The sequence below is a fragment of the Aptenodytes forsteri genome, unplaced genomic scaffold (genome assembly GCF_000699145.1).
Source record: "Aptenodytes forsteri isolate BGI_AS27 unplaced genomic scaffold, ASM69914v1 Scaffold237, whole genome shotgun sequence".
Lineage (NCBI taxonomy): Eukaryota > Metazoa > Chordata > Aves > Sphenisciformes > Spheniscidae > Aptenodytes > Aptenodytes forsteri.
The window spans coordinates 957536-984406 of record NW_008794451.1 but is presented as its reverse complement, the minus strand read 5'-3'; the positions used below and the strand labels follow the sequence as shown (position 1 = coordinate 984406).

Sequence of the window (26871 nt, the reverse complement as noted above, 5' to 3'; positions counted from 1 at the left end):
TTCATTTTTAAACCTCTCTTTCTTCAAAAAAAAAAAAACAACCAACAACCCACCCTTTTCTCCCAACCCATTTGAGCTCACTTTGAGCTTGCAAAAACAGACAGAAATAAGCATTTGATCAAAACAGCAGAAAGATGGGACAGATGGGATGCAGAATTTCCCTTCCTAAATATTTTGCATAAAATGGGGTAATAAACTTTACTTTTATATGCAGAATAATCTGCCACAGCAGATATATTCTTTAACACATTGTTTATGGAAAGTCTACTAAATAAGCAGGCAACCCTATATGGTGCGAAAAGAAATTTCTGAATGCTCAGAAGAAAATCAGTTTGTAGATAAAAAAGGTATATGGGTGGTTAAATATGGGGTCATATGTACAAGACCACATACTGCACTAAGTATATGCCCAGAAAACTGTACATGGAAGTTCTTTTTTATCAACACATCGGGGAATATAGACCATGAGGGAAGGTGGCGTAGAAATCATGAGCCCCATCTCATACATCCATCTGGGGCTTCAGACTTCACATTCAGGGCCACTGAAAGCAGCTACACTCCTTGGGGAGCAAACGCAGCCATCTCTGTACTCAAAACAAAGATGTGAAAGCATAAAACAAGACGGCATTTGGTGCCTATGAACTGAGTGTTGTCGTATTAACTCCCGGCATACTAGTGTTGTCCTGAGTCTTAGACTGTAAGTCCTTTGGGTAAGGAACTAGTGCTCCCTTAAATGTGTCTGTAAAACATGCAGCACATGACTTGGGATCAAGTAAAATCATTTATCAACAATATACAAAGCAGCTGCTTATATGGGTCGGCAACACCTTCTTTAATATCAGATTTTTTCAAGACCATCTTATATACACTATTCATATCAAGATAATTTACACAAACGAGAAGCTTATGACACCTTTTGAATATAATTCAAAATAACAAATATAACTTATTAGGGGTAATGATTTGCCACGTGCTTAGATTTTTATATATGACTATTTGCTTTACAGTCTCTAGGACTGACTTTCCTGACCACGCTCCTGAGGTTGCAACTCACCAAGAGAAAAACCTGCCCCAGACCTATTCACTGGGAGGTGCTTCGTAATTGGATGTGCTGCGGCGTAACCAGCTGTCCACTTTGATGCACCAGTAACCGCTAATGACTTACTGAACATGATTTCAACAAAAACACAGTATCACACACCTGGTTTACTTGCCATTGCTACCAAAGGTAGGAAGTCTTTAGATGTGTAGAATCCTTGATCCGTTCTCAGTCCTTGGAATATACTGTCTCTGTTTGGTTCTGGCAAACCTAAAATAGATATATTAAGGCATATCAGAACTACAAGGGAAATTTCAGTGACCCATATATATTTCACGTTACATACACATTCTCCAAAAAGTCCTCAATACGAGCACTTTTACAAACCCTCAGATGTTTCTAAAAGAACACCACAAGTGACTGTAGCTTCATGTTTGTAGTCTGCAGCTTACATAACCGGTGATCTTTTAATAGTACCGGCACTGGAAAATAAGGTTGTTGGATAACCTGTGTGCTCATATAACTCATACCAAAACAGATGCAGAGGAAAGGGTTAGAGAGAACAGGATATGCAGGGCGCAAAAGCAGGGAAGCTACTGGGGAAGAGAAGACTCTTGTAAGCTCTTCTTGTATTGCTTTACCTGCACGCGCATGTAACTTACTGCTGTGAAATGGTTTTGTTCCCTTTGTTTTGAGGCATTTTTCAATACAGCTAGTCTGCAGATAATACAAATGAGGCAATAATAAACAGCTTAACCGATGAGGAGAGGAGGACAAATGGCAATGCTGTAGATCTGTCTTATCTGCGAGTATTTGCATGCCATCATTTTTCGCCATTCTTGATTGTTTTCTCCAAAGCCCGAAGTCCTTATTGGCTGACATTTATTTCTAGTTATTAATAGCACACATTTTTACAGAAGCCGCAGGATACAGACGGGGATACACTTCACAACCAATAATAGCAACAAATACCTTTCAATTAAAAGAAAGCGGCAAAAAGCGTCTTCCAATTACCGAAGAATATCTTCTCCTTGCTGTGTGAACATTTGGACAGCACAAAAAACCAGCCTAGCTGACACAGAAGTTAAAACATTTTTTTCATGCAAATGCAATGATCTACCAGGGTATTTTCAACAGGGTCTCGACTTTCTTATTTACATCTAAAAAACCATAATATTATCAAAGTACGCTAATTAATAATTACATACTGAAATGGAGTAAATGTCAACAGTTTTTCTAAGGAAACACACTAGAACCGAGGATTCCTCAGAGCAAGCAGGCAGAATTGGAGCATGCAAAGCAATCTGTGTTCCCTCCATTCTCAGGCATGGATGGCAGCAGACTAATCTTTCTCCTCTTTGAGACATACTGGTCTGGAAAACCCCAATAACACCATGTTAGCGTCAACAATAAAGCAGGGTTGCACTTTGAGGAATGCCATTCCAAGTAGGGAAGATTTAAGGCCTTTTTATATTACTGAAGCAGCAAAAATCTGTCTTATTAGAGCATAAGATCAGGACTCAGTCGTAAGGAAGCTTAGGGTTTTTTCGTGAGTCACCTGATATGAGGGAAGTTTCTTAAACCTCTAGATCCCTGAATGAAGTTACTCTAATACAAGAAGAAAAAGAAGTATATTTTTAGTTTTAACAGTTTCAGTGAAGAAAATGAAAACATGCTCTCAGTGAATTCAAAAGGCTTACAGGCCAAAAAGCAAATAAAAAAATCCTGATATTTTTGCATTTCAAAAATCTCATGTTATTGAGCACTTTCTTGATCTCTATTTATAAAAAAAGTCATGACTGAATTGCTGAACACCTGACTTTCAAAACATCACTGATCTATAGTTGGATATTGAGAAAAATCAGGTTAGAAAATACTAGCACGTACTGAACCTCCAGACCTTTGAATGCTGTACTTCCTCGGTAGACTGGAATGTCAGCTAATGAAGAATGAATAATGGATATCTTAAGAGAGTGCCAGAAATACTTAGTGCTATTGAAAGTACAATATGTAAAATGCATTAAAGAATTTATTTTTAAAACTGCATAGGTTTTCCTCTACGTATATATCGCAAAAGATTCTATGGCAAGAACAGTACCTCAGAAAAAGCTCTCAGTGACTGCTTACAGGCAGAGGACAGAGTAATGCAACTATTTCTATTGAGGTATCCGTAAACCAGCTCAGAGGCCTCAGTTTACTCTTGGGAGAAACACTCCTGTCATTAGCGAGACGCGCAGCCTGCATTAAAGATAATTTCTTTTCTACCTAACGTCTATCCCCATTCAAAAACAAGGAGAAACCCTCACAAATATTTTTTTTCCCCCTTATTTTTGCCACTTTTATCATCTCCTAATGCAAGTGATTTCATCTCTAACAGCATCAGTAATTTAGCTCCCATAGGCTGAAGAAAGAGTAGAATGAAGGGAATGTTGCAACGTCCATGGTTCAGGTTCATCACTAGTTCAGTGTCACTGAAATCAAAGGAGTCGGATTAAGAATGCATTGGATTCAATAATGTTTAGCCTGGCTGATATGACAAAAAAAAAGGCCTCAGAGGTAGTCAGTGTACATGGCATTTTCTGCTATTTATTTTACTATTTTCATTTTGCTGAAAACTCCATGAAAACCAATTTTGCAATATTTACATTTGAAGGAAACGCAGGGGATTTTTCTCCTATACCTATAAACACATGGCACAGTTTCAAGCTCTTTGCTAAGCACCTGCTGCAAGTTGTACTGGAGTCTGATGTATCTCCTTTTGCTGTTCAGTATTTGCCATTATAACGCTTGCATTTAATTTTGTTAAAATAGAGAGATTGAGTACTTCTTAAAGCCACTAGGCTAGCGAAGAAAGAGGCAGGCAGAGGCAGACAAACAGAGAAAGAGATCAAGAACTGATAAGATCCACTTTACAGAGACACCATTTCATAATAAACTGCCACCTCACAGACTTCTGACGCTTTACAGACAGATCAAATATTGATAAATAGCCAACAGCCTCTCAGGAGAGAGAACATTTGACCAAAAAACAGCTGTAGAGGAAAAATGTAGTTTCGAGCAAACAGTTTTAGAGAAGAAATAAAATTTAAAAAACCCCAGTCATCTATGAAAGACACAATTTAGGTCAAAATAATGAACCAAGAGAAATACCCTTTGAAGATAAATCAGAGAGATCCTCTAGCAAAAGGGAATTCACACACTAGTACAAAATAGCCAGAGCCACCCAAGAAAAAATGCTTAGAAAAACATGAGGTCTTTCCCCTAGGTTTCAGGCTGACGCCAATAGCAGCCTGCTCTCCAGATCCACCTGCAAGCCATCTAAAAGGCTTTTTTATTTATTACTTGTCCTGAAACAATCTTTCACCATCCTAGGTCTCCTGTCTTTAAATAACCTGTGTCAAAATCTAGCGCTAACAATTATTTCCTTCACCTGCACTGAAGAACAGCTCTTCTGAAGGGCAACCAAGAGCAGGCAGCCTAGAAAGACAATTCCACTGGTGTTGTTCGGACGGACTCTGCACACCCGCACACAAGCAGAGGGCTATGCCCGGCCCCCCACCTCCTGAAGCCAAATCCCTGGACTTCCTGAAGCCTCAGTCCCTTTACCTGCTGATGCCAGGGAACAAGCTTCTGAAGCAACTGATATCCAAACCACACAATGAAGCCTCATGGGCTGTGGAAAACGGCATTTACTAAGAATAGTGAAAGTGGAAACATCATGAAAATAACAGCTTGCATGACAGATCTAGTTCAGCTTTGCAAAAGCTAATCTAGACAGTCCCAATCTGGGTCAGGCACAGCGTAGAAAGCAATTCATCTCTATGCCCGACCCTCTGGTTTGCTAGGCCCTGCCTTCCATCTCCAGATGCTCCAGCGATCTCTCAGTAAGCATCACGCTCTTAGTATGAAGCCCTCTTTTCCTTCTTTCCTCCATTTGATCCCCACAACCCCTTCTCCAGTGGGCTATACCTCAGCATCAGCGTCTCTCCCATGTCTGACATACCATATACTTTCCAAAGTCATTAGCCACTATAACAATGGCTTTGGAAAACACAGACTTTAACCTCCCATTTTTATATCCTTTATATATACATATAAATATACACATGCATACATATATTAGAAAAAACATCTGCTTCCTATCAATATCTTGTACTCTTGGGCTATACCTCAGCATCAGCGTCTCTCCCATGTCTGACATACCATATACTTTCCAAAGTCATTAGCCACTATAACAATGGCTTTGGAAAACACAGACTTTAACCTCCCATTTTTATATCCTTTATATATACATATAAATATACACATGCATACATATATTAGAAAAAACATCTGCTTCCTATCAATATCTTGTACTCTTTGTTCTCACAATACTGATGCATGTTAAATTTCTTAACTGGCGGTGTTAAGTCCATCGTCTCCATTTAAAAAGATAGAATTTAGATCCTCTCACAGTTCCCTAGTCCAGACGAAATATGAATCACTAAACGTCTAGAGTCAATTTGTCAGATATACAAGGCAATATACAGAGGCAATGCATACACAATGTAAGGGATTGGCATGCAGAGCAATGCACCTAGTCCACTTGGTTGCTGCACCAAATAAATCAAGGCATGTCAACACATCAATCAGCTAAGTCTGAAAAGGAAATAAATACTGCTTCTATTACTGTAACTATTAGCCTGGTCTGGAAAGGAAAACTAAAGTGGGAGTAGACGCACAGCATGTCTCTCTTTCCTACTTTGACCAAATCCCCTCTCCCCAGAAACAGGAATGCCTTCTGGACCTGAACTCATTGTTTGGATTACTTAAATCTGACATGTTCGGGCAGATTTGCAGTTTCAAATGAACTTCTCGGCCAGTCTTAATAACTGACATACAAAATAAGCCCTCGTCCTTGGTAAGGGTCAAAAGTAGTTTTCACTGGCAGCTGACTGAAAACAAATCTCCAGACCAAAAAAATGGAGCTGAAGTTGAAGTGTAAATATACAGTAGCCTACAGGGACAAAACTTACTAGAGCATTGTGAGGTTTTCTGTTTTTCCTCACATCAAACGCTGAAAAGTTTGGTTTGATTCATTTGTAATTCTGCTAATACCACATCTTGGAAAAACTTAAGCTGGACCAGGTAAACAAATGAAGAGCTAGGATCTTTCCAGCAATATTCCCTCTCTTTGCATTCTTAGCTGTTGCTATCCTGGCAGAAGAGAGTTTTCAAGGTGAGAACTGGCTGAATTGTTTTTACCAACCCCTTACTTTCAGGTAAAAACGTAAATTCAGGCTGGTGAATGCAATCTGTGTTTGAATATACCAAGAACTATTTTTTTTTAAAAGCCAAGACAATCTATTTTGACAGTTTTTTATAATGAATCTTTCAACTTTGTTTCAAAATGACATTACATTTATAAATTTATCCAAATCGAATTCAAAAGAAAACAAAGAAAATTGGATTCACTGGCTATGCACGCCCCTTTTTCTACCTTTTAAAACTAGCAAACCAAAACCAACATCAAACCCCATTCACCGATTTATGGGACTTTTTTTCTTTTTTTTAAACATTCTCATGTCATACAAATATGGGGCATTAGGTAGAAATTTAGAGGGTAGGGAAGTCTTCCCACCTTTTGCCATATCTATGAAAACCTGCTCATGTTTCAGAGCTAAACAAGATTTTGAAAAATCACATTTACAGGGAAAACTCTTGATCTGCCCTTCCCAGCCTCCACAACAGGGATCTGTCGAGGAAGGGGGGGGGGGCAGGAGATCCTAGGACCAGGTGGAAAGCCTTGAACTGTCAGAATCTACTGAGAATGAGGAGAAAAACGCGTGCATCTCGTAAGAAACTGGATGTGGGCAGAAGAAACACATGACTAGCTGTGTATCTGCTCCGGTGGTAATGCAGGTCTCCTGAAATAATACCCGAGAGGCTAAGCCCAACCAAGCTGAGACCCAGCCTGCTAATGAGCATGAGAAACTTGAACACAGCCCAGTAATGAGGCAGCACAGGTTCTGCACCAGCAATACCTCACCTTTGGCCAGCTCGAGGAATAGGAATAACAAGCTGTGCCCACTCATGTGCCCTGGGCAAAGGAGCCACGGAAGGCTGATAGAGAGAGACCAATAGGAATTTTAGAGAGGAACTGGCATGGTCTGATAAGTTATTTTTGTTAACAATATTTGTTTAATATGGGGGGTTTTATTTCCTTAAAAAGATGTGCTAAAGTAGATACAGAGCTAAGAAAATTGCCCTCTAAAGGTAAATTTCTAAATCCACCATTTCCCTTCTGAAACGGTCCTTTTGAATTAACAGAAAAGTACCCATTTTGTCCCATCTCCCTGCCCTTTTACGCACCGAGCGTTCCAACTTGCTCCTTGTGTTACCATATAAAAATATTTCAGATGTAACACTTCTGATAGCATTTCACACTTGCCCAGAGACTTGCGGCTACAGGTGCCATATGGTCAGAGTGTGCCTACAAAGGTGCATGGCAGAGAAGAAGGAACATACTGTAAATTCCAAGCGCATAAGCGTCCTTTAATATTTCCGAATGCTCTGTTCTTCTTCAACAAGTCTAGTTTGTGGTCTGGGGAAACGGAGACCAAAATCTATGTATTTAAAGCAGTTTTATTTTATGTCACACAATCTATGAATTGTGTAAGTTGGACCATGAGTTTTAAGTACATTAAAGTATTTTCTTGAAAGATAACATTGAAACAGTAAATTCTCATAACTGTCAAATTTACAGCTTTCCCTAGACATGATAGAACCTATTTTTATGCAGTGGCATATGCTCTACCTATTTGTTTAGAAGAAGTCACATTCATTCATATCAATATTGATAACATTGCTGTCCATGGATCAATATTACACAACAATTTAGATATCAACTATACTGAAATACATTATCCAAATATGGTACCTAAGCCGTGCCACATAGCTGATTATATTAAACGCACCGTTACAATTCGTGCTATGACATTCATCAGAAATGGAACAGAAAGCCACTGGTATCTAAAGAGTTACTCTCTCTACATTTTTGAAGGTTTGATTCTGAAAGACTAAACGCCCAGTAAAGTTGCAAATGCTCTGCAGGTGCTCAGCTTCTCTCAAGGTCAGTCCATTAGTGATTAACACATTAGTAAATACTTTTGAGGCTTGTATTTTTAAAGGATATCTCTTGTTTTGCTGGAGACTTTTTTATGGTGGCAGCTTTGTTACTTCGTTGGACCATGAGTTTTAAGTACATTAAAGTGTTTTCTTGAAAGATAACATTGAAACAGTAAATTCTCATAACTGTCAAATTTACAGCTTTCCCTAGACATGATAGAACCTATTTTTATGCAGTGGCATATGCTCTACCTATTTGTTTAGAAGAAGTCACATTCATTCATATCAATATTGATAACATTGCTGTCCATGGATCAATATTACACAACAATTTAGATATCAACTATACTGAGATGCATTATCCAAATATGGTACCTAAGCCGTGCCACATAGCTGATTATATTAAACGCACCGTTACAATTCGTGCTATGACATTCATCAGAAATGGAACAGAAAGCCACTGGTATCTAAAGAGTTACTCTCTCTACATTTTTGAAGGTTTGATTCTGAAAGACTAAACGCCCAGTAAAGTTGCAAATGCTCTGCAGGTGCTCAGCTTCTCTCAAGGTCAGTCCATTAGTGATTAACACATTAGTAAATACTTTTGAGGCTTGTATTTTTAAAGGATATCTCTTGTTTTGCTGGAGACTTTTTTTATGGTGGCAGCTTTGTTACTTCCTGTTGTGAGGTTCAATAAAGTATGTTTTCTAGGTGGTTGATTTTTTTTTTTGTTTGCTATGTATGCCGATAGAGATAAGTGTTTTAATTACTTTTTTAATGTCTATGCTTTTGTATTTTCTTCCTCTCTCCGTTTATTTCCTGCTGTTGAGATTACTGCCTCATCTCCACAGCAGGTGGCTCTTTCAAATTTGTTTTCTTTGTAAGCCTGGTAGATTTATTCTGTAATATAACTGCTCCTTTTTACTGTTTTTATTAATGACTTCTTTACTTTGGAATAGGTACACTTACAAGGTTTGTAGGAGTAATTGCCTAATGGCGGCTAAAGGCCTCGTTCATAGAAAAAGAAAAGGGAGAAAAGTAGAACTACAAGACACTTGGGTTAGCCTTTTCTTACCCTCAAGTTAGAATGAACGCTGCGTACAGCATATGTGAAAGGACACCCTTCACATCTACCAACAAGAGCCACACACAACTGCTGCAGTGCATCCTAAGTTGAACAGCCATGTCCATACCATAATGTCTTTTAAAAACATCTGAATAAGTAGCTGAACCTGGAAGTAATGCATTCTATGGGTCTCCCACCTTACTTTGTTGCTAAGTTAGACACAGAGACAAGGATCTGAGCTCTTGCAAACGGTATTGAAATAACAGGAATGTAGTAGTCAGATCAGCAGAACTAAATTGTTTCTTATAATCCAATTTCTCTTTGAAGCCAATTGTCCAATCCCAGTTTAGATGTGGCCAAAATTTCACAAGAGCTAGGCATCAGAAACTGCAGATGGGCATCGCAGGCAGAGTTCAGAATCAATCCGCATGAGTGATGGAAATTAGGATTATGACCACGCAATCAGTCTTGTAAGTCTGAGCTTGGATTACAAAACACTGCAGCCTTGTGGTCTGTCCTCAAAACATTTAGTGATCCCATGATCAGGTTAGATCGACATCTAACGTCAACCAAAATGTCCAAAGGTCAACCATAACTCATTAGCCCCATCAAATATAGAGTCCACCCCTAATTTGGTTATACTGTAATCAGTCTGGCTTTTCTCAAGGCTTTAGCCTACCCTCTGCAGCCTACCTCTAGTCTTAATTGCTCTTCTTAATTTTATTACTGTCAACATATGGGACCTGCACTTCAAATATTATTCGGGTAACACTCAAGTATCACTAAGGTAACGTATTTTAGTGAAAATCATCAGTGTTTCAAGATGTTTAAAAAAAGATCTGAAGAAATTATGTGGTGATTTTGCAATTCTCAATATCTGGGTATTCAATTAAGCACCATAAAGATTTTCAACTCCCAGTTTGACTTGAGCAGGTATCCTCTAAAAGCACTCTTTTAAAATGCATACCTCAGAACTGAAGCATACAGTATCACTAAGTGGCTTTAAAACATAATTCTTTAAAGGACATACTAGAAGAAGTGATACTAGGTTGGGCAAAGATATACAGCTCCCTAAATTAAGGAACGGGCGGCAATTCTAGCCTTTCTTCTCAGGTTGGAAACTGATACTTAACGCTGCCCATATTTGAAGTAATAGTCAAATTGAGGATGCTAGGAAGTTAGATGGTAGTCCTGGTGAAAAGACTTGCTGAAATGTGAAGATTACTATGAAGTAAACCTCATCATAGAGAAGGATGAATGCAGCAGTCCGCTTACCTTCCCTCTGGTTCTGTTCTGCCCTGTATTGTTTATTGCAGGACTTAAAGCACTGAAACAGTTTGCTATGAATCTTGATTTGTAGAACATAAGAGTTCTGTAAATTGTAATACAGAGTAACTGAAGAAACATCTGCTGTAAAAAATAAAGTGGAATATTACTGCAAACCTTTCTTATGTCATCTTGGTAACATTTATTATACTGGCAAGAAATCTGAAAAGGTCACTAGCAAAAATGCATTTAGTAGACTCAGTCAAATCCATCTCTAACATAAGAATGTACCATTCCACCCAGGAAAAGAGCTTGCTCCAGTCTGCTTACAACAGAGCTGAACTGGATTTTTAGTCCTGACTGGAATTTGGTCACTTCTCACCACTGGCATAAGCTGTCATTATTCAGGAGCATCCTTGAACTGGCATAGCAGGGATGCTGAAGTTTAAGACCTGACATGCTAATGTTGTCAGTTCCTTTCCCTCCTCCTCCTACAAGCGTGTTCCTAGCACTAACATGCCAAAGGAAAGACACAGCCCCCTAGCACTAACATGCCAAAGGAAAGACACAGGGGGGCTGTGTTTCCTCCAGACACCAGCCAGATACTATTTGTCAGCATGATATGCTCCACCACACTAGAGGAGAAGAAACTGGCCCCAGCGCTTACTCTTTTTCAGTAAACAGTGCTGAAGTGAAGTGGCCACAAAAGCAAGATCACCTCCTCGGGGACTGTCTATCAGTAACTTGAAGGCCACCAAAAAATCTATCATCTCAGAAACTGTATGTCACAGTAAAGTGATTTTTATGCAGTATAGAAAATCCGAATATGTAGAAGCGAAAGCAAAATAAACTGGAGGGAGAGACTGGGAGCAACAGACTCCTGAAAAGAAAGCAGAAAATATTACAATAGCTGTTTGCAATAGGAACAACACCTTTCCCCAAGCAGATTCATTATAACTTACCTGTCTAATATGTCCAGTTCATAGGCAGTCATGCTGGCATATTGGAATAATCAGAGCCAATGAAAATTTACAACGGGAAAATCAAATGTTAGCATAGAAAAGATCTCTTCACATTAATTTTTTATTTAAAAAAAAATTGGAAAAAATCTTGAAGAGCTGGATCAATAGAAGCTACATATGGTAAATATGCAGGGAATGGATAAAATGAGAACAAATCTGATGGAAAACACTCACAAAGAAAAAACTACAAATGCTTAGTTGGCATCACAAAGAAGAATAAATACTAGGCCTCTACACTGTTGCAAAGCAACAGTTGAAAAAAATCTATCAAAGGCAGCAATTTCATCCTGTGGAAATATATGAGGAATAATTAAGTCATTAATATTCTGGAATAATACCTTTGGTCAGATCTCAGGCACTGTACAGCAAGGAAGTTGCAATGAGGTGTACCGAGACAACACCAACTTGTACTGGCTACAATCGTCCTTTTGATATAATAGTAATATCATAGCTCATAGGTGGTATCAAAGTGTTACAAATATAAACACTGATTTTTATAATATCGTTTCCTAAATTTGATGAAATAGAAGAGTTAAGAATCACAGAAACATCTAACTATGGACGTTTCTCTTAAACCCACTACTATTACTCTGTTGCATCTACTTCCATAGCTTCCATTCTATTTGAATATGGTGACTATGAAACAATAGGCTGGATCAATTTCAGCTTTGCACCCTATATAACTGTATCTGTATTAAATACTTATAAAATCTTACTTTTCCAGGAAGAAAATCCCCCACACTACATAATACTTGCAAAATATAGGACTTTCTGGTTATTCTTATTTTTAAAACATAACAAGGATTCACCCAACCCTTTTTTTTTTCCCCCCAGATGTAAAAGTCTTCACACCGTAAACCAGCAATGTCTTCCAAATGCTACTGAATAATTACCACTCTCTCTGAAATTTCAATATAGGAAACAAATATTGTTTCCCCGTCCTTTGTTAACGTATTATATTGTCTTATCTTAAATCTTAGAATACACTGGTTTTGTCCACATGGAAGCACAAAAAGATGCTATAGAGCTTATTTGGTAATTACTCCCATATCGTTCCACCTACACTGCATTTTTGAATCACTTCAGGTAAACCATCTCTACATATATTTTAAAATGATGCTTCAAAAAAAGACTTCTAAACATTTTTCATTTTTCTGCAGCACAGATCTACAACTGAAAACCTATCATCAGTCCATTCTGAGGAAAAGGTAATAATTAAATCTTTTTTTCCCCTTCTTCTACAGCACATTATTTGACCTATGATAAAACAATCTATCAAATTTCCATTTACTATTTCCACCTGAAGGGCTTTGCCAGCTCACGCAGACATACATCTCCATTTGTCAGATTTAAACTGTACCTGTCCCAGCTGCTACGAGGGTTCATAGCTCTTGTCCCTTAAAAATTACCAAATAGCATCAAGCGACATAACCTCCCTCCAGCCTTCACTGACCCTTGCAATCAATAATATTTGTAACCTGTATGCGCACTGTTAAGTAGAAGAGAAGCCGTGCACTATCCCAGTTAACCACATTGAGCTGTGCGATACTACAATCTGCTCCCCTGTGTCTCCCATGATCAATTTTAATCTCTGGACCAAGCATAAAAGAATGCAGCCCCTTGTTTCCGAATTCATCTGAAACGGATGTTATAGATTTGTAGGACTGCACAGGAGCTGCGGATTTAATACAACCAGCAGTTCAAGGAAAGAACACATCTAAGCTATCATTCGTTCTCATTATCCTCAGTGTATTTTGGATCTTCAGAAGACAATACAAAACACAGGAAAATGCACAGGTACTGACTTAAAGCAAGCTCGCTTTGTTAAAATACCATCAGGTAAGTTATTTGTTAGAGCTGTATCCATTACTGCCACTGCAGGTAAGGTGGAGGCCAGTCATTCCATTATGATTACTTTGTTTAAAGGTTTATAAATAGGCTGCCAATATTCATTCCTTCTGGAAATGCGCCATATCTAGTAAATTAAACCGCAATTCCCTAGAAACAATAAAGCCTAGTTCTGCTTTGTTAAAAAGAAACAATTATTATGGAAAGAAAGAGTAATTCAGGTTTCTGATGGTATTTGTTCTCTCACCTCCAAAATAATTTTATTTAAAAGAAGGCAAATTTGCCAGCCGAGTAGTCTAATTAGACAAGGGTATCTGAATGTAGAACTGGAAGAAAGCAACTTTAGAAACCTACTCCGGTAGAAAAAGTGCTTTCTGAATCTGTCACACTACCAGAATGCATGTTTCCAGAGTTCTCGTAACTGCATATTTATAGGCTTGGCTATATTGGCTCCTCGACAGCAGCTCCAGTGCCATGAATCATCTATCAAAACATTTGAGAAGACTTTCTTACTCATTTCTTTAAAGCAACATTCTGAAGAGACACTTTCAACATGATTACGCTCCAGTGTTCACTATCAATTAAGAAAAATAGCACACAGAGTTTTATAATTGCAGGTGAATAATAAGTATGCATCATCAGAGGCTTTATCTTCTCAGACTGTCACACGCTGTGTGTCGGTACAGAGTACGCTGCAACAACCACGACATTCTTGTAGCATGCTGGAGGGTCAATGAGCTTTCTCGCTCAGGTCTGCCTTTCCTTTTAAAAGCAGCTGTAGCAAGGAGTTTTATGTAAATACCCTGTTAAAGTGATATTCTCCTACACAAGTAGATCGGCTGAGAAACATTGAACCAACTATATAGCTACCCCTGCACACTTTCACATACTGGAAATAACTAAGCAAGGTCATACTTTGACCAGACCCTATTCTGAGTAAGGGGCAACGACAAAAAGAAGTCATAAATTGTCTAAGGGTTTTTTTAATCCATTAATTAAATCTGAATCCCTTTCCCAACATCAGCATATGTTGTATTTCATATGAAATTCTATTCAAAGCCAGAGTGTCTTTATTAACTAATTATACCATTTTCATCAAATGCCTAAGTTTTCCTTTGGTGTTTCACATACTGCTGACAGGGCACTAAATCTGGTGCTGTGGGTCAGAAATATAATGCAGTTGAACCTCAGATGCCGTAAGGCTACTATCTAAAAAACAGGCAGGGAAATGATGGTGAAGAGCTCCAAATGCCTCCTCAACACCCAACAGTCAAGAACACGAAGCAAAATGTTGTCACTGAAGGAAGATACTTGGTCAGGTACTTGGCTTGTGGGTGCAGAAATCTGCACAGGCACGCACACGGGCTCCCTCCTCCTCTTAACCTTATTCTTTTGGTGGCTAAGTAAAAAATTCAAGATGGGAAATTCATACTTCTTACATTAAGCAACTGATTTTTGTGACACTTAAAGCGTCAAAGAGGTAGGAACCCTTTTCAGTCCACGAAGAGATGGCCATGTCAGGAGACGACTGTTTCAGAAAGTTAAAACTAGATGCCTAAAATTGCCTGCAGCCAATGGTGCAAATACTCCCAAGAGAGCGTACGCTTCCCCTGCCACAGCATCCGACCCATACTAATGTTAGGCCAGCCACACAAAGATACCAAGGAGCGAGCATGAGTCCTTAATGTCTTCTTGGTGCATGTTTTTGTATTTGCAGTACTACAGCAGGAAGATTCTCTCCCAGTGGAGTTTCAAATGGTAACAAAAACAAGAAGCATCTGATCAATAAATAGACAATCAAGTTACACGGTCCCAATAGGTCCCTCTAACAAGGATTTCTCTCTGAAATGTTCATGCTTGTCTAATGCTGCTGCTTTTAATCCTTTCACACCGGTGGGTCCTACATGCTTGCATTAGTGCTAATGTAAAACAAATGAACATTTTATACAAGGATATCCACTCTCCCCAAGTAAAGGGGTTAATACCAAAGTAAGCTTTAGGAATGTAAATTATTTTCCCCGTGTGGCTGAAAAACTACATGAGTTATTCATTTAAAAATTATTAGCATATAAAATCATTATTATCTCTGCAGTTAATGTACAGTTCACTGACAACCTTTTGGACCATTACAATTAAGAAAGGCAGCATCCTTAATGAAGTTACAAAACACATTGTTTATTAAATAGCAAATTGTATCTTTAATTACTTCAAATATTATAATCCGATGAAAAATTATTTCATAAACCTCAAGACAAATTATGTCAAAGATGGAGTATGCATTTTGTTCCTCTATGAATCCTAAACAGCACTTTCAATTTGCTTACAGGTTTCTGTTGTATGCAAATTTGCTCCTGAAATTGCTTTCAAGTGCCTAAATCCAATGCCACTGGCATAAATTTAAGATGCAGTTTGTGCTATTCTTTCTTTTTAAAACAGATTTAATTTTTGTCAAATGTAGAATTTGGCCGTTCTAATAAATGCAGCTTTTCTATTAATCCTCAGGAGGTAAACTGAAGATAGGTTTCTGTGGGGGTCCCGAAATCCGGCTCGTTGAAATAAAGACTGTTTGGGGGTCTACTGTATTCTATTATTTCGCTGTTCAATTTTGAGTTAAAAGATAACTTGTCCAAAAGTGTCAAGGGCTTTGAGGATACGCTATAACGCCAACAAGCACATACCGAGCTAATTTTAATCATTCCATCTTTTTTTACGCAAAGTAATCTCTGCACACTGTCAAGACACTTTTCGCTGTCTGTCCGGTGTCAGACCCACCTGCTTGATGTGCTGGCCACCATCTGACAAAGGCTGGGTGCTGCGCAATTAAAGAAAAAGCTTAGTTGTTCACAGCATTAGGCCCTTCACTGTGCTTTGGATCAAACCCAGACCAAAGTCAGTATTAAAATGCACCGATTTCTGTATCACTACGACAAAATTAATACATTCAACTTCAATTACGTCAACATCAATTTGCCACTGAATATTTTGACACTGTTTGGAAACCCTCAGTTAGCTATCAGACTTTCTCGGGCTAATCCATGGATCAGGAAAGCACAGAGATTACATTGTATCTAAGTCCTCTTCAGCAGAAATATTGTCCACGCACAAAGAGAGACTGACGGGAAACAATTATTCAGTGTAGTACTATAATAGTAAAATCAAAATTAAAAAAGCACCGAACTTTTCTTTTTTAAAGCTTCTGCCAGTGGTCAATAATTGATAGTATATAATTATATGTAATTCTAAAATACAATCATTGATAACATGTTGCTTAGAGTTGAAACAAAAATACACTGAAGATCAAAAGATAATAAACGTGCTTACTTGCACGATTAGTACAAAAACTTTTGAACATGGAAATCTGTTCAGAAACACACTCGGCAGTCTTTTGGGACTACCTATGTGCCAGAAGAACAACCGAGCTGGGATTTTTAGGCAAGCTGGGTAGTGAAAGTCAGATAACGTTTGTGAAAGCACGCCCAACAAAATCAAGTTTTGAAAAAAAGTTTCCCTGCAGAAATCTACCGTTCACTGTAACACAGCTAAAGGTGTTGTGGACCAAACGGAATACAGTACTTGAAACCAACCCCTTCCTGGGTGCGCACCTAAATACTCCGGCTGATTTGGGCCTAAGTATCTTTGGGGTCCGTACCTTGTCTTCCAAAAGATCTGTACGTCTGTACGTTACTGACGCACTATTTAGCAGATAGACTGCCTTGGAGGTAAAGAACCTCAGGAGTGCCAGGAGAATTTCAGAGCAAGCCGCCTTATGTATTCAAAGATGTTCAAAACCTGACTGGATATGGTCCTAGGCAACCTGCTCTGGCTGACCCTGCTTTGAGCTGAGGGGCTAGACTAGACGACCTCCAACTGTCCCCTCCAACTATTTTAGGATTCTATAAAATACCCCCCGGTGGAGGTCCTAAACCATGGAAAGATTTCTGAATTTATCATCTGGGATTTGAAAAATCCACTAATACAGTCAGGTAAAAGAAAAGTATGCCCTATTAGGGCATAGGTACCAGACATCCACAGAAAATGAAGAGAAATTCACAGGCATCTACAGGCATTTTCCACAGGCCCTATACGTTTCTACCGGTTACACAGCTCTCCTAGCCAGAGGCAGCGTACTAGGAATCAGACCCTCTCTTCACCTATCCATGCTACAAAGAAACAAAGCTCAGGGATGGAGAAGTAGAAAACATAGCTCTCGCACAAGGCTGGAAAGTTAATTTTTGAAACTTCTTCACTCCAAAACCTCCTTCCATGCTTCCATTTAGTACCATACATACTTGTTTGCAGAAGCCGCATCTTGCCAACTCACAGTCCCCTTCCCAGTAAGTGATGGAGTTGAGCTTGTCTTACTCAACAAAAATACTCACCAGTCTTGTAAGATAGGAGTGTAGGACAAGGCCAAGGACTTTAAATCAAAAACTGAATACAATTTTTCTTCCATTCTCAGATGATTTAAGTTATTAGTATTTCAAAACAACTTCTTAAATATCACTGCCTACAGTCATGGTTGTTTGCAACATGTAAGGACAGTGACTCTACCGCTGATGTAATTTTCTAACAGGTTACAACTGATACTGCTCGATAGTGGAGCTTCCTTAAAGTCCAAGTAAAAATCCCACCGTGCAGATGGAAAAGCTTGCTTTGCACATCCACTGCCCTATTGACAACATTGTCTTTCAGAAGTTCGGCATTGCCAAATCAGTTATACCAAACCAAGCCTTTCACACCAATATTTTTAATGATAAATTAGTTTTGCTTCACATATAAAATTAGACTATGCCTGCTTGAACACTTGAACCTTAGCAGCAGCAACAGTCGTGTGAGAAGAAACAGACTCGGATAAACAGAATCCTCTGCTAAAAAAAATCTACCTCTGACTTCTGCATTCTGGCAACCACCACTTTATTTCTGATTATAGTACACATGTAAGTAGAAAACAAGTATTCACTTACGCATTCAAATGCAAAATCAGATCTGGATGTTAAAGGTAGAGCATGTGCGATGAAAACTCTCAGCCTGATAACCCTGCACTGACAATCACATCACCAAGCATACGCACAGACACAGCTCCGTACCTGTAAGTACAGGTCTTTCCAAAAGCTCATGCCCTCAAATTTTTGGAGGGAGGGCTTAGGATTATAACAACTCTTGAGTCTGCAATCAAATGCTGAGCAGATATATATTTATATATCAGACAGCTGTTTTTTTCATGCTCATCTCTATCACTAATTTAACAGAAAAGAAAAGGCCATTTTCAGAGACTCAAAGCTCAGGAACAAAGTAATGAATTAAGCCACATTTCAGAATATTTGAATGAAGAAACTGTTGAATGGGCAAGAAACAGAACTATTTCTCTAAATGCAGTCTTTGCAAGATAAAAAGAGATTACTATTGAGGCACCACAGGGGAGGTTTGGGGGACTTGAGTATTTACTTACTTATTCATTCAATTGTTTACACAGATAGTTTAGAACACTGTACTGGAACCAAAATTCCCAATTACATAGATTTTGCAGAATGGGGAATATTAATTAATGAAAGGTAACTCATACAGCTAAGATTACTTAAAAACCTGGAAAGAGAGAAACAGAACGGTGCACTCAGCAAATGGAGCCATCAGAAAGATGCCATAAATGCAATGCTATCATGACATTGAAGAAGAAAGGAAGAAAACAGAATATTTAAAATTTCTGAAGCCTTGTAATTAAATGTATAACAAAAGCAGCATGCAGATTTCCTGGCTGTACTGCAAGAGGCATAAAATTTATAAAATGAAGATAGTGATATTATAGCAACACCTTCCCATTTTCATTGCATGTAGAAATGCAAATCAGTTAGGCAGACAGCAAGCTATACTCTACGCTTGGCTGCATGAGTTATTTCAATACCAACAGTAACAAATAGCACTTACTGTTTGTAGTACTTTCCTATTTTCAAGGTGCTACACAAACAGTCAAACCTCAAAATATAACAGATAGGCATTTATCCCTGCGCTTTACAGATGTGCAAAGAAATTTAAGTGATTTGCTGAGGATCATACATTAGAAGCAAGGTTGTGATGGCTCTTGGGCATTCACGCAATAGGATTTTAAAATGCTGGAACAGTGGATCTTCCATAACCAGAATCTTTACAGTCCAGCATGCAGACTATTTCCTGCCTACGACAGCGCTAGTGCAAGCATTGTCTTAACAGTTATCTCCTTGCAACTGGAGCGCTGGAGGCACCCAGACCACCTGTGCCCTACACAGGAATCAAGGTGCTGAGAGAAGTGGGCAATGTCCTTGAAAGGCTCTACGGTCTTGGAAAGGCCATGGAGACTGGAGGAGCTCCCCAATGACTAGAGACAGGAATCAAGCCTCCGACGCCTATTAATTATTGTAAAATGCTTATTTTTGCAACTATTTTCCCTGCCTTGTTTTAAGGAGATGGATCATATCTACAGGCCATGTCACATCATAGCTATTTTGCCAGTAGCCTGTACAGAGTGGACACAGGTAGAAAGACTCGCACGTTGGCGGGCAGCTACACCCTCTGTCTTTGGGAAACACATGTGAATGCTAATATTAAAACCCTAAGAACAACACATGGTCAAGGGGTTATTCAGAGAGCAAATCAAAATTAGCACCTAATTAAAAGTCCCCCTATTTCCACCGACTCCACACAGAGTAGTAAGAGCTCAGCTGCAGAAGCAGAGTGGGAGGTGACTATTTAATGAACTGTACATTTGAATGAGATGTGTCATCTGGTGTCAGCACGGACAATGGCAACCTTCCTTCATGATGACTGGTTTCCACTACTTGACTTTTTTTGGACATGTCTAATTATACATCTTCTCTTACCTGTCACCTAGCAACCTTAGCTGTGATTTAATTACGTTTTGGAAAAAAACCAATATATTGGCTGACATAACAATATGCTTATTCTTTGAGTTGAATAATTAAGATAATTAAAACCAATGTAAAAATCCTCAAAATACACACATTTCCCCATTTTTCAACTTATTACAGCTGACCAGTCAGGAGAGGTATTTATAGAAATACTTCTTTTTTTTCTTAGCTTTAGATCTTACTTATTTGGTATATGTGACGAACAATATTTTACAAAGAACAGAAAGGATCCAAATTCAGCAAAACACATCTATTCCATTCATTTGTTCTTTTTCTTAAAAGGAAGGAAACTATTGAAAATGTGGCTAAAATAGCTATATGAGCTTTTTGCTTTATTTTAATCCTTTCCATTTTTATCATCTTTATGGATATTGCTCATGTCTTTCAGCTTTTATTTCTTCAATTCGCTTTTTTTTCCCAGTTTATGCGTTCTATTGTATCTAATTTTTCTTCCTTTACATTTCTTTAATTTTTTCAGTTCCATTTCCTTGTAGATATATTTTTCTTGTTTGCCTCCCTTTTATCTACTACTTTTTTCCAACTCTCCCTCACTTTTTGCAGGGTTTTCCCCATCAGCCTTTCCTTTCCAGGCCCACACTGCTGGCATTGTCTCTGGAGCAGCTGAAAGTAGCAAGACTCAAACACCACTTGCCTAGGGGCCCAGGATTTGTGGGATGCTATGGAGAAAATGTCTTCTTATAACTTAGTTATATCGTTGCCTTAAAAAATGCCAGGAGAACTTAAAGCATTTCAGGTTGGTACTTTAAAATATAGATAGTGTGTATTTAAAAACCAAAACACAACCGAACAACACAAAAACCAAAGAAACTTTTTCTAGCAAAGTAGTAAGTCTAGTGGAGAAGTAATACCTCGCATTTGATGATTTTGAACTTTTTCAATCTGTAGATCACTACAAGGGATTAACGGGGCTGTGGAACTGGCTTACTGAAGAAGTTATGATGTTGTAACAGCTGTATATGGCAGTATCTGTCATTCACTGCTGTACTGTAGGAAGTGTGGAGATGGCATGAACATACCTGATACCACTTAAAAATATCATATATACTTCTGGCAGATGTCCCATTGGCTTAAAATTCTACATTAAAAAGATACACAGCTAATTTTATATTTTTTTTTATTTTTGCAAGTGCTTTGAGCAGTTTTTTCTTGCTATCACTTTTCTACAATATCATAGGTTTTTGTACTACAAACATTTACGCTCATACTGAAGTCCATGCACTGTAAGTTAAAGTGGTCTGTTGACACTATCTATTAAGCTAAACCCTGAGTCAAGACCAAGTTTGCTCCCTATACAGAAGGCAAGCTCCCCCTCAAGCAAACCTTGTTCGTACATCAGTCATTCAGACAGGACACAGAGCGCGGCGTGCGTAGTCACTCCAGACACTGCATCAGAGCTGTGTAGACATAGCCATAAATGCCAATGGAATTACTTACATTGTGTAAAGTGAAGTCTGCGCATAAGCTTTTGTGAGAACAAGGCCTAACATTGTTTTTAACATAAAAACATTTTACACAACTCCTCCCACACTTCTTAAAACTGCATCCCTAATTATGGAGTGTAGAGATCTACTATAAGTGATTGATGTTGTTTTGTGTGTTGTTATGGAAACAAACCAAGTAGGAGTCTCTGCTTTGCGTATAGAATTTTGAGTCAGATTTTACAGTAAATAACTAAGCTTTCCAGTGTATAAGCAACAACACCATATGGCCATTAATCTCCACCCAAAGACTATGTCCTCACTTGCCACTACTTGTTAAAATTAAGGTCTTTCCAGGAATAGAGTAAAAATCAATGGACCTGCTCCATCCTGTCACTGGTCAGTGAGCAACAAAATGTGGTCATCTCAATTAGGGACAGTTTATAAGCATGAACATTTGACAAACTCAATCAAAACATTCATAAGAAAGCAATGTTTAAATCAAACATGAGTCGATAAATTCTGCAGCTCTTGGGACAGAACACCTGCCCCGGGGATGCTACAGCCATACACAGGAATTTATGGAACGTAAGTTCCCATCAAATGAATGACATTTCGAAGTTAAAAGTTATTAATTTCTAAAGTATTATTTTGGTATTGAACATGTGTGATGTGGGTACCTTCCAAACAAAAAGGAGACCAGTGTTCCCTAAGGAACTTACTATTCAATAAACAAGAGGTTCGCAAAAAGTTTGCGAGTGAGGTGAAAGGTGAAAGCCACATGAAGAAAGAAACCATCAAAGGGGTATGGTTTAGTAAGAAAATAACAACATTAATTTTGCTTCTGTGGGAGTTAAATGACCTGGATAGACCAGATCATGACTCCTGTCCTAATCATTTTTGGTTTGTGCATGTGGAGTTAAACTTCAGCACTGCATATCTGAATCCAGCCCTGCGTTGTGGCCATCTCCTCTCCCTGCACCTGACAAAGGGACAGACTATCCCTTCCCTTCGGGTCTCCCCTGAAGACTACTGTAATTCCACAAGGACCCTGTCTCTACCAAGAGGCATTACTGATTACCTTAGCTCTTACGTTGTACGTTCCTGGACAGGTTCCCAAGCAGACAAAAATGTTCTCCCCAGCATCAACCCAAAAAGGGAAGGTGCATCCATTTCCTGATCATAGAATCATAGAATCATTGAGGTTGGAAAAGACCTCTAAGATCATCGAGTCCAACCGTCAACCCAACACCACCATGCCCACTAAACCATGTCCCTAAGTGCCTCATCTACTCGTCTTTTAAATACTTCCAGGGATGGGGACTCCACCACTTCCCTGGGCAGCCTGGTCCAATGTTTCACCACTCTTTCAGTAAAGACATTTTTCCTTACATCCAATCTAAACCTCCCCTGGCACAACTTGAGGCCGTTTCCTCTCGTCCTATCACTTGTTACTTGGGAGAAGAGACCGACACCCACCTCGCTACAACCTCCTTTCAGGGAGTTGTAGAGAGCGATGAGGTCTCCCCTCAGCCTCCTTTTCTCCAGGCTAAACAACCCCAGTTCCCTCAGCCGCTCCTCATCAGACTTGATGAACTGTGGTACCAAATAAATCACTTGTAAACGTAGTTGCCACCAGTTCATACACCAGTGGAAGTCGAGTGGTCTCCTGCCTTGCCTACTCCTTTGTCCCTTCTTGGAGTCACAGCAGAAGCACTCCTGGATTTGCCCAAAGTGATCGTTACTAGCCTAAACATACAATAATCGTTACAGGGGGCTGTTTCCTGGCTGCTGAGCAGTATCAGACGGGCCTCGATTGGCCTCAGAGACATGCACCTTGATCAGGTCAAAACCTGTCCTGCCATTAAGGCCCATCAGCAAACCCCAGCGATAGAGGCTCCCTCATTTGGGTCCAATGCACATTCTCAAACACACCACACATCTGCCTTTCTGATACCACACCGGTTCCTTGCCAAAAAGCCAGCCGCTCCACCTCCACAGGGCATGACACTTCCCTCACGTCCCCAGGAGCTGCAGGAAGGGAATGGAAACTGCCCCGGCCCTGCTTCATCACCTCCTTATTCTGGCTCTTGATTCTACCACTGATCCAAATTTTTCTTGCTCGTATTTTTGCTCTGAGGGAGTGTAATGTCACTCTGGTTAGGGTGACAAGCTTCCTCACCCATTCCTGACCAAGAGACACTTCTGCCTGGGAAAACACTAATAATGAGCCTCTTATGACATTGGATATTTATGCTGCCCTAGCGGCCTTTGCTGCATCCCTGGGTGATTTCTAACCAGGCCTTAATGTGATCCCATTAGTTATCCTACAGCTTTGGGGACATCTAATATACACCCTGTCTGAGTGTGTGCAGCTATGGATGTAACCCCTACAGTCCTCTGCTGCCTCCTCCTAACTCTTCTTACTGCTAATTCAGACATCAGGCTGGAATCTGGCTGAAGGACAGGGCTTAAATATCCTTCCTGGTCCACAGAACAACAGTTTGTCCATCATCTGAATAAGCAGCGCAAAGTGTCTTTACAATGAGGCATTCAAGAGGACTAGGCAAAATAAACAGTAGTCTCTTGTTCAGGTTTGTTTGCCTGAGCAATGTTGTATAACCTTTGGGCCAAGTTTTTCTTTTTATATCAGGAGGGAAAGCAATGCCATTTAGATGGCACAGAAGGTGAATCATAGGACTTGTAAAATTACAGAGGCAGGTAATAAGAATAGGGTGTTTTATAGGTGATATAATTGCAGTTATTTTTGATAACAAAATCCATTGAAATTAGGATTTGAATTACACATAAATGTAGCCCACAGGGCTGTGCTTCTAAAATCTCAGCTGAGTACTCGATTCTCATCTAAAAGTGAAACCAGGACTGAATAACCAGCAGCCAATGCTACTCCTCTACAGTAAGAATAACTAATACAGAGGGAGTGAAATGAAAAGAGCTAGCAATGCATTTCCCCCCCAGCATATCAAGCAGGTTTTCATACGGAAGCAGTGGTCATCAATCACTACCTCATTACCAACCTGTCATCTGGGTTTAGGCTAAATGTATTCTGGCTTGCTGCCATACTAAATGTTCAATGAAACATCCTTAAGGCTCTCTACAAGTTCAGCTGAAGTCGCACATGCTATACATCAAAGAGGAACATTAGCGTTATTATAGCTTAATAAATAGTGCCATTCTGGCAATGTAATCCTATGTTCTAGAGCTATCTTCCATTCCCAGTATTATACTGCTTAAGTAAACAATCTTGCTGTCTTGTGTGAAGTTTATTTAGTGATAAATGCATGTAAAGATAATTAGTCATACTGTTATAGATACACTTCCATCCCAGCTGAAGAACATGAGCAATAACAGCATAGGATTTTAAAAGCACACGATGACATAATGAACTTTATCTTGAAGCATCAGTTCATAATTCTTGCATACTGTAGTTTATTATCCAAGTTTCACTGCGTTGGAAGACAATGATGACAGTTGAAGGACCCCAAATCAATGTCTTTTCAAAGTAACACTGGCTTGAATACGGGACTTTTGCATACCTCTGGGATGCAATACAGCCACTAAGATGACTGCAAAATACATTTCAATAGCTGTGAATACTACTTGTTTGGGGAATAACTCCTGACTTAAGTTAAGGATACTCACAATTATTCATTCACTTCCATGCACACTTGGAGCACTAAAGTCCTGAATCTGTTTTCAAATTTTAAAATGCCAATAAAACATACATCTAGATTCTGAAGTGGCAGAAGCTTCTAGGTGCACCTTAAAGCAAGGTCTAATAACACGTTTTTATATATGTGAATCAGTTCAGCCACTGAAAATTATTTTAAAATAATGAAAAATCATCTAGACGTTTAAGAATACTTTTTTGGTCCTTGTATAAAAACTTTCATTTATAAACAACTACATTCGTCATGCAATCAGGCCATACTATTCCTTAACTAAAATATGAGAAATGGCTCCAATATGTTCAGTCACAGATTTTCCAAAAGATTTTAAGTATGTAGCAGGAAACCTGTCTTGACTAGCAAGCTGGGCTTGTTCTGTGCAAATACATTGAACTTAAACCACGGATTCAAGCTCTTGCCTGTATCTGACACTGTTCCTTCCCATTGCATATTGATCTAACTAAAACAGTAGCTGCAGCAACCCTTGACATAGGTAAAACTGGTAAGGGAGAAAAATGACATGAGTCAGCATCCTTCCTTTACTAATATAGATGTAAAGAAAAAGTTACATACCAAAGAGTGCTCCCCACATTACAGTAACTCAAGAGAAGTTGGGAACACTTTTCAACAAATAAAGAAAAAAAATTGCATGGTGTTTGGATGGTGTCCTTCTCGAGAAGGGATGGCAGAAGATGCCGTTTTCAGAGCACGTGTCCTGCTTAGCAATAACAATGCTGGATGCAGAGTCCTTCTCCCACATGTTCACTGAGGCATACATACAAGAGGAAGGGCAATTCGCTTTTTTAACTGAAGTTCCGACAAACTGGAGAGGCTGCTAAATGATTCTTTGGTCTGAACAAGGCTTACGATGTATATTGCTTGCTTAAACCAGGCCCTCCCTTTCCTGTTCTGTTGCCTCATCTTCTAAGCCACTTAACTAGAAGTCAGTTTTGGGACAAATTTGGTTGTCTGTGGAGTCTTAGCAACAAAGACTGGATTTCTGGATATACATCTGGAGAATGAACTTGTCCTTTCAACTTTGAGTTGTCTCGCTTTTTGCTTGCCTATTCCACAAGCTTTAAGTTCTCTCGTGCCTTTAAGGCAAGGTCTCTGCTATGAAATGGTGATGCTCAAATAGTTGCATTTAGTGCTTAGAAAAGGTGAGATGTCAAGAAGCAGTAGTAGTTGCACAGTTCTGGCATTCCTGAGAGCAATAAGAGCGTATTTTGTGCGGTTCCTGCTCAGGACTGCAAGGAAAAGCCATGATAAGGTTTTCCTTGTACTCTTTCTATTTCTGCATATATGCAAAGGGCGAGGCACCAAACTTTCTGTTAATACTGTGTAATAATATAGCTTAAAAAGCTTACACAGATCTCATTTAAGCCAAATATTAGATGCAAAACACATGGCTTCCCATCAACTGCTTTAGTAATGTCGTGGTTTGACTCCAGTCGGCAACTAAGCACCACACAGCCGTTCGCTCACCCTCCCCCCCA

General features: G+C 39.1%; 1 protein-coding gene across 1 annotated transcript in view; it reads right to left on the bottom strand.

Moving 5' to 3' along the window:
* The window catches only part of DPYD (dihydropyrimidine dehydrogenase), a 387751-nt gene that overhangs the window by 208641 nt on the left and 152239 nt on the right, over positions 1–26871 (bottom strand). The window contains exon 11 of the mRNA XM_009290477.2: positions 1202–1309. Coding sequence (XP_009288752.1) covers positions 1202–1309 — 108 coding nt within the window. The remainder of the gene's footprint in view (positions 1–1201; positions 1310–26871) is intronic.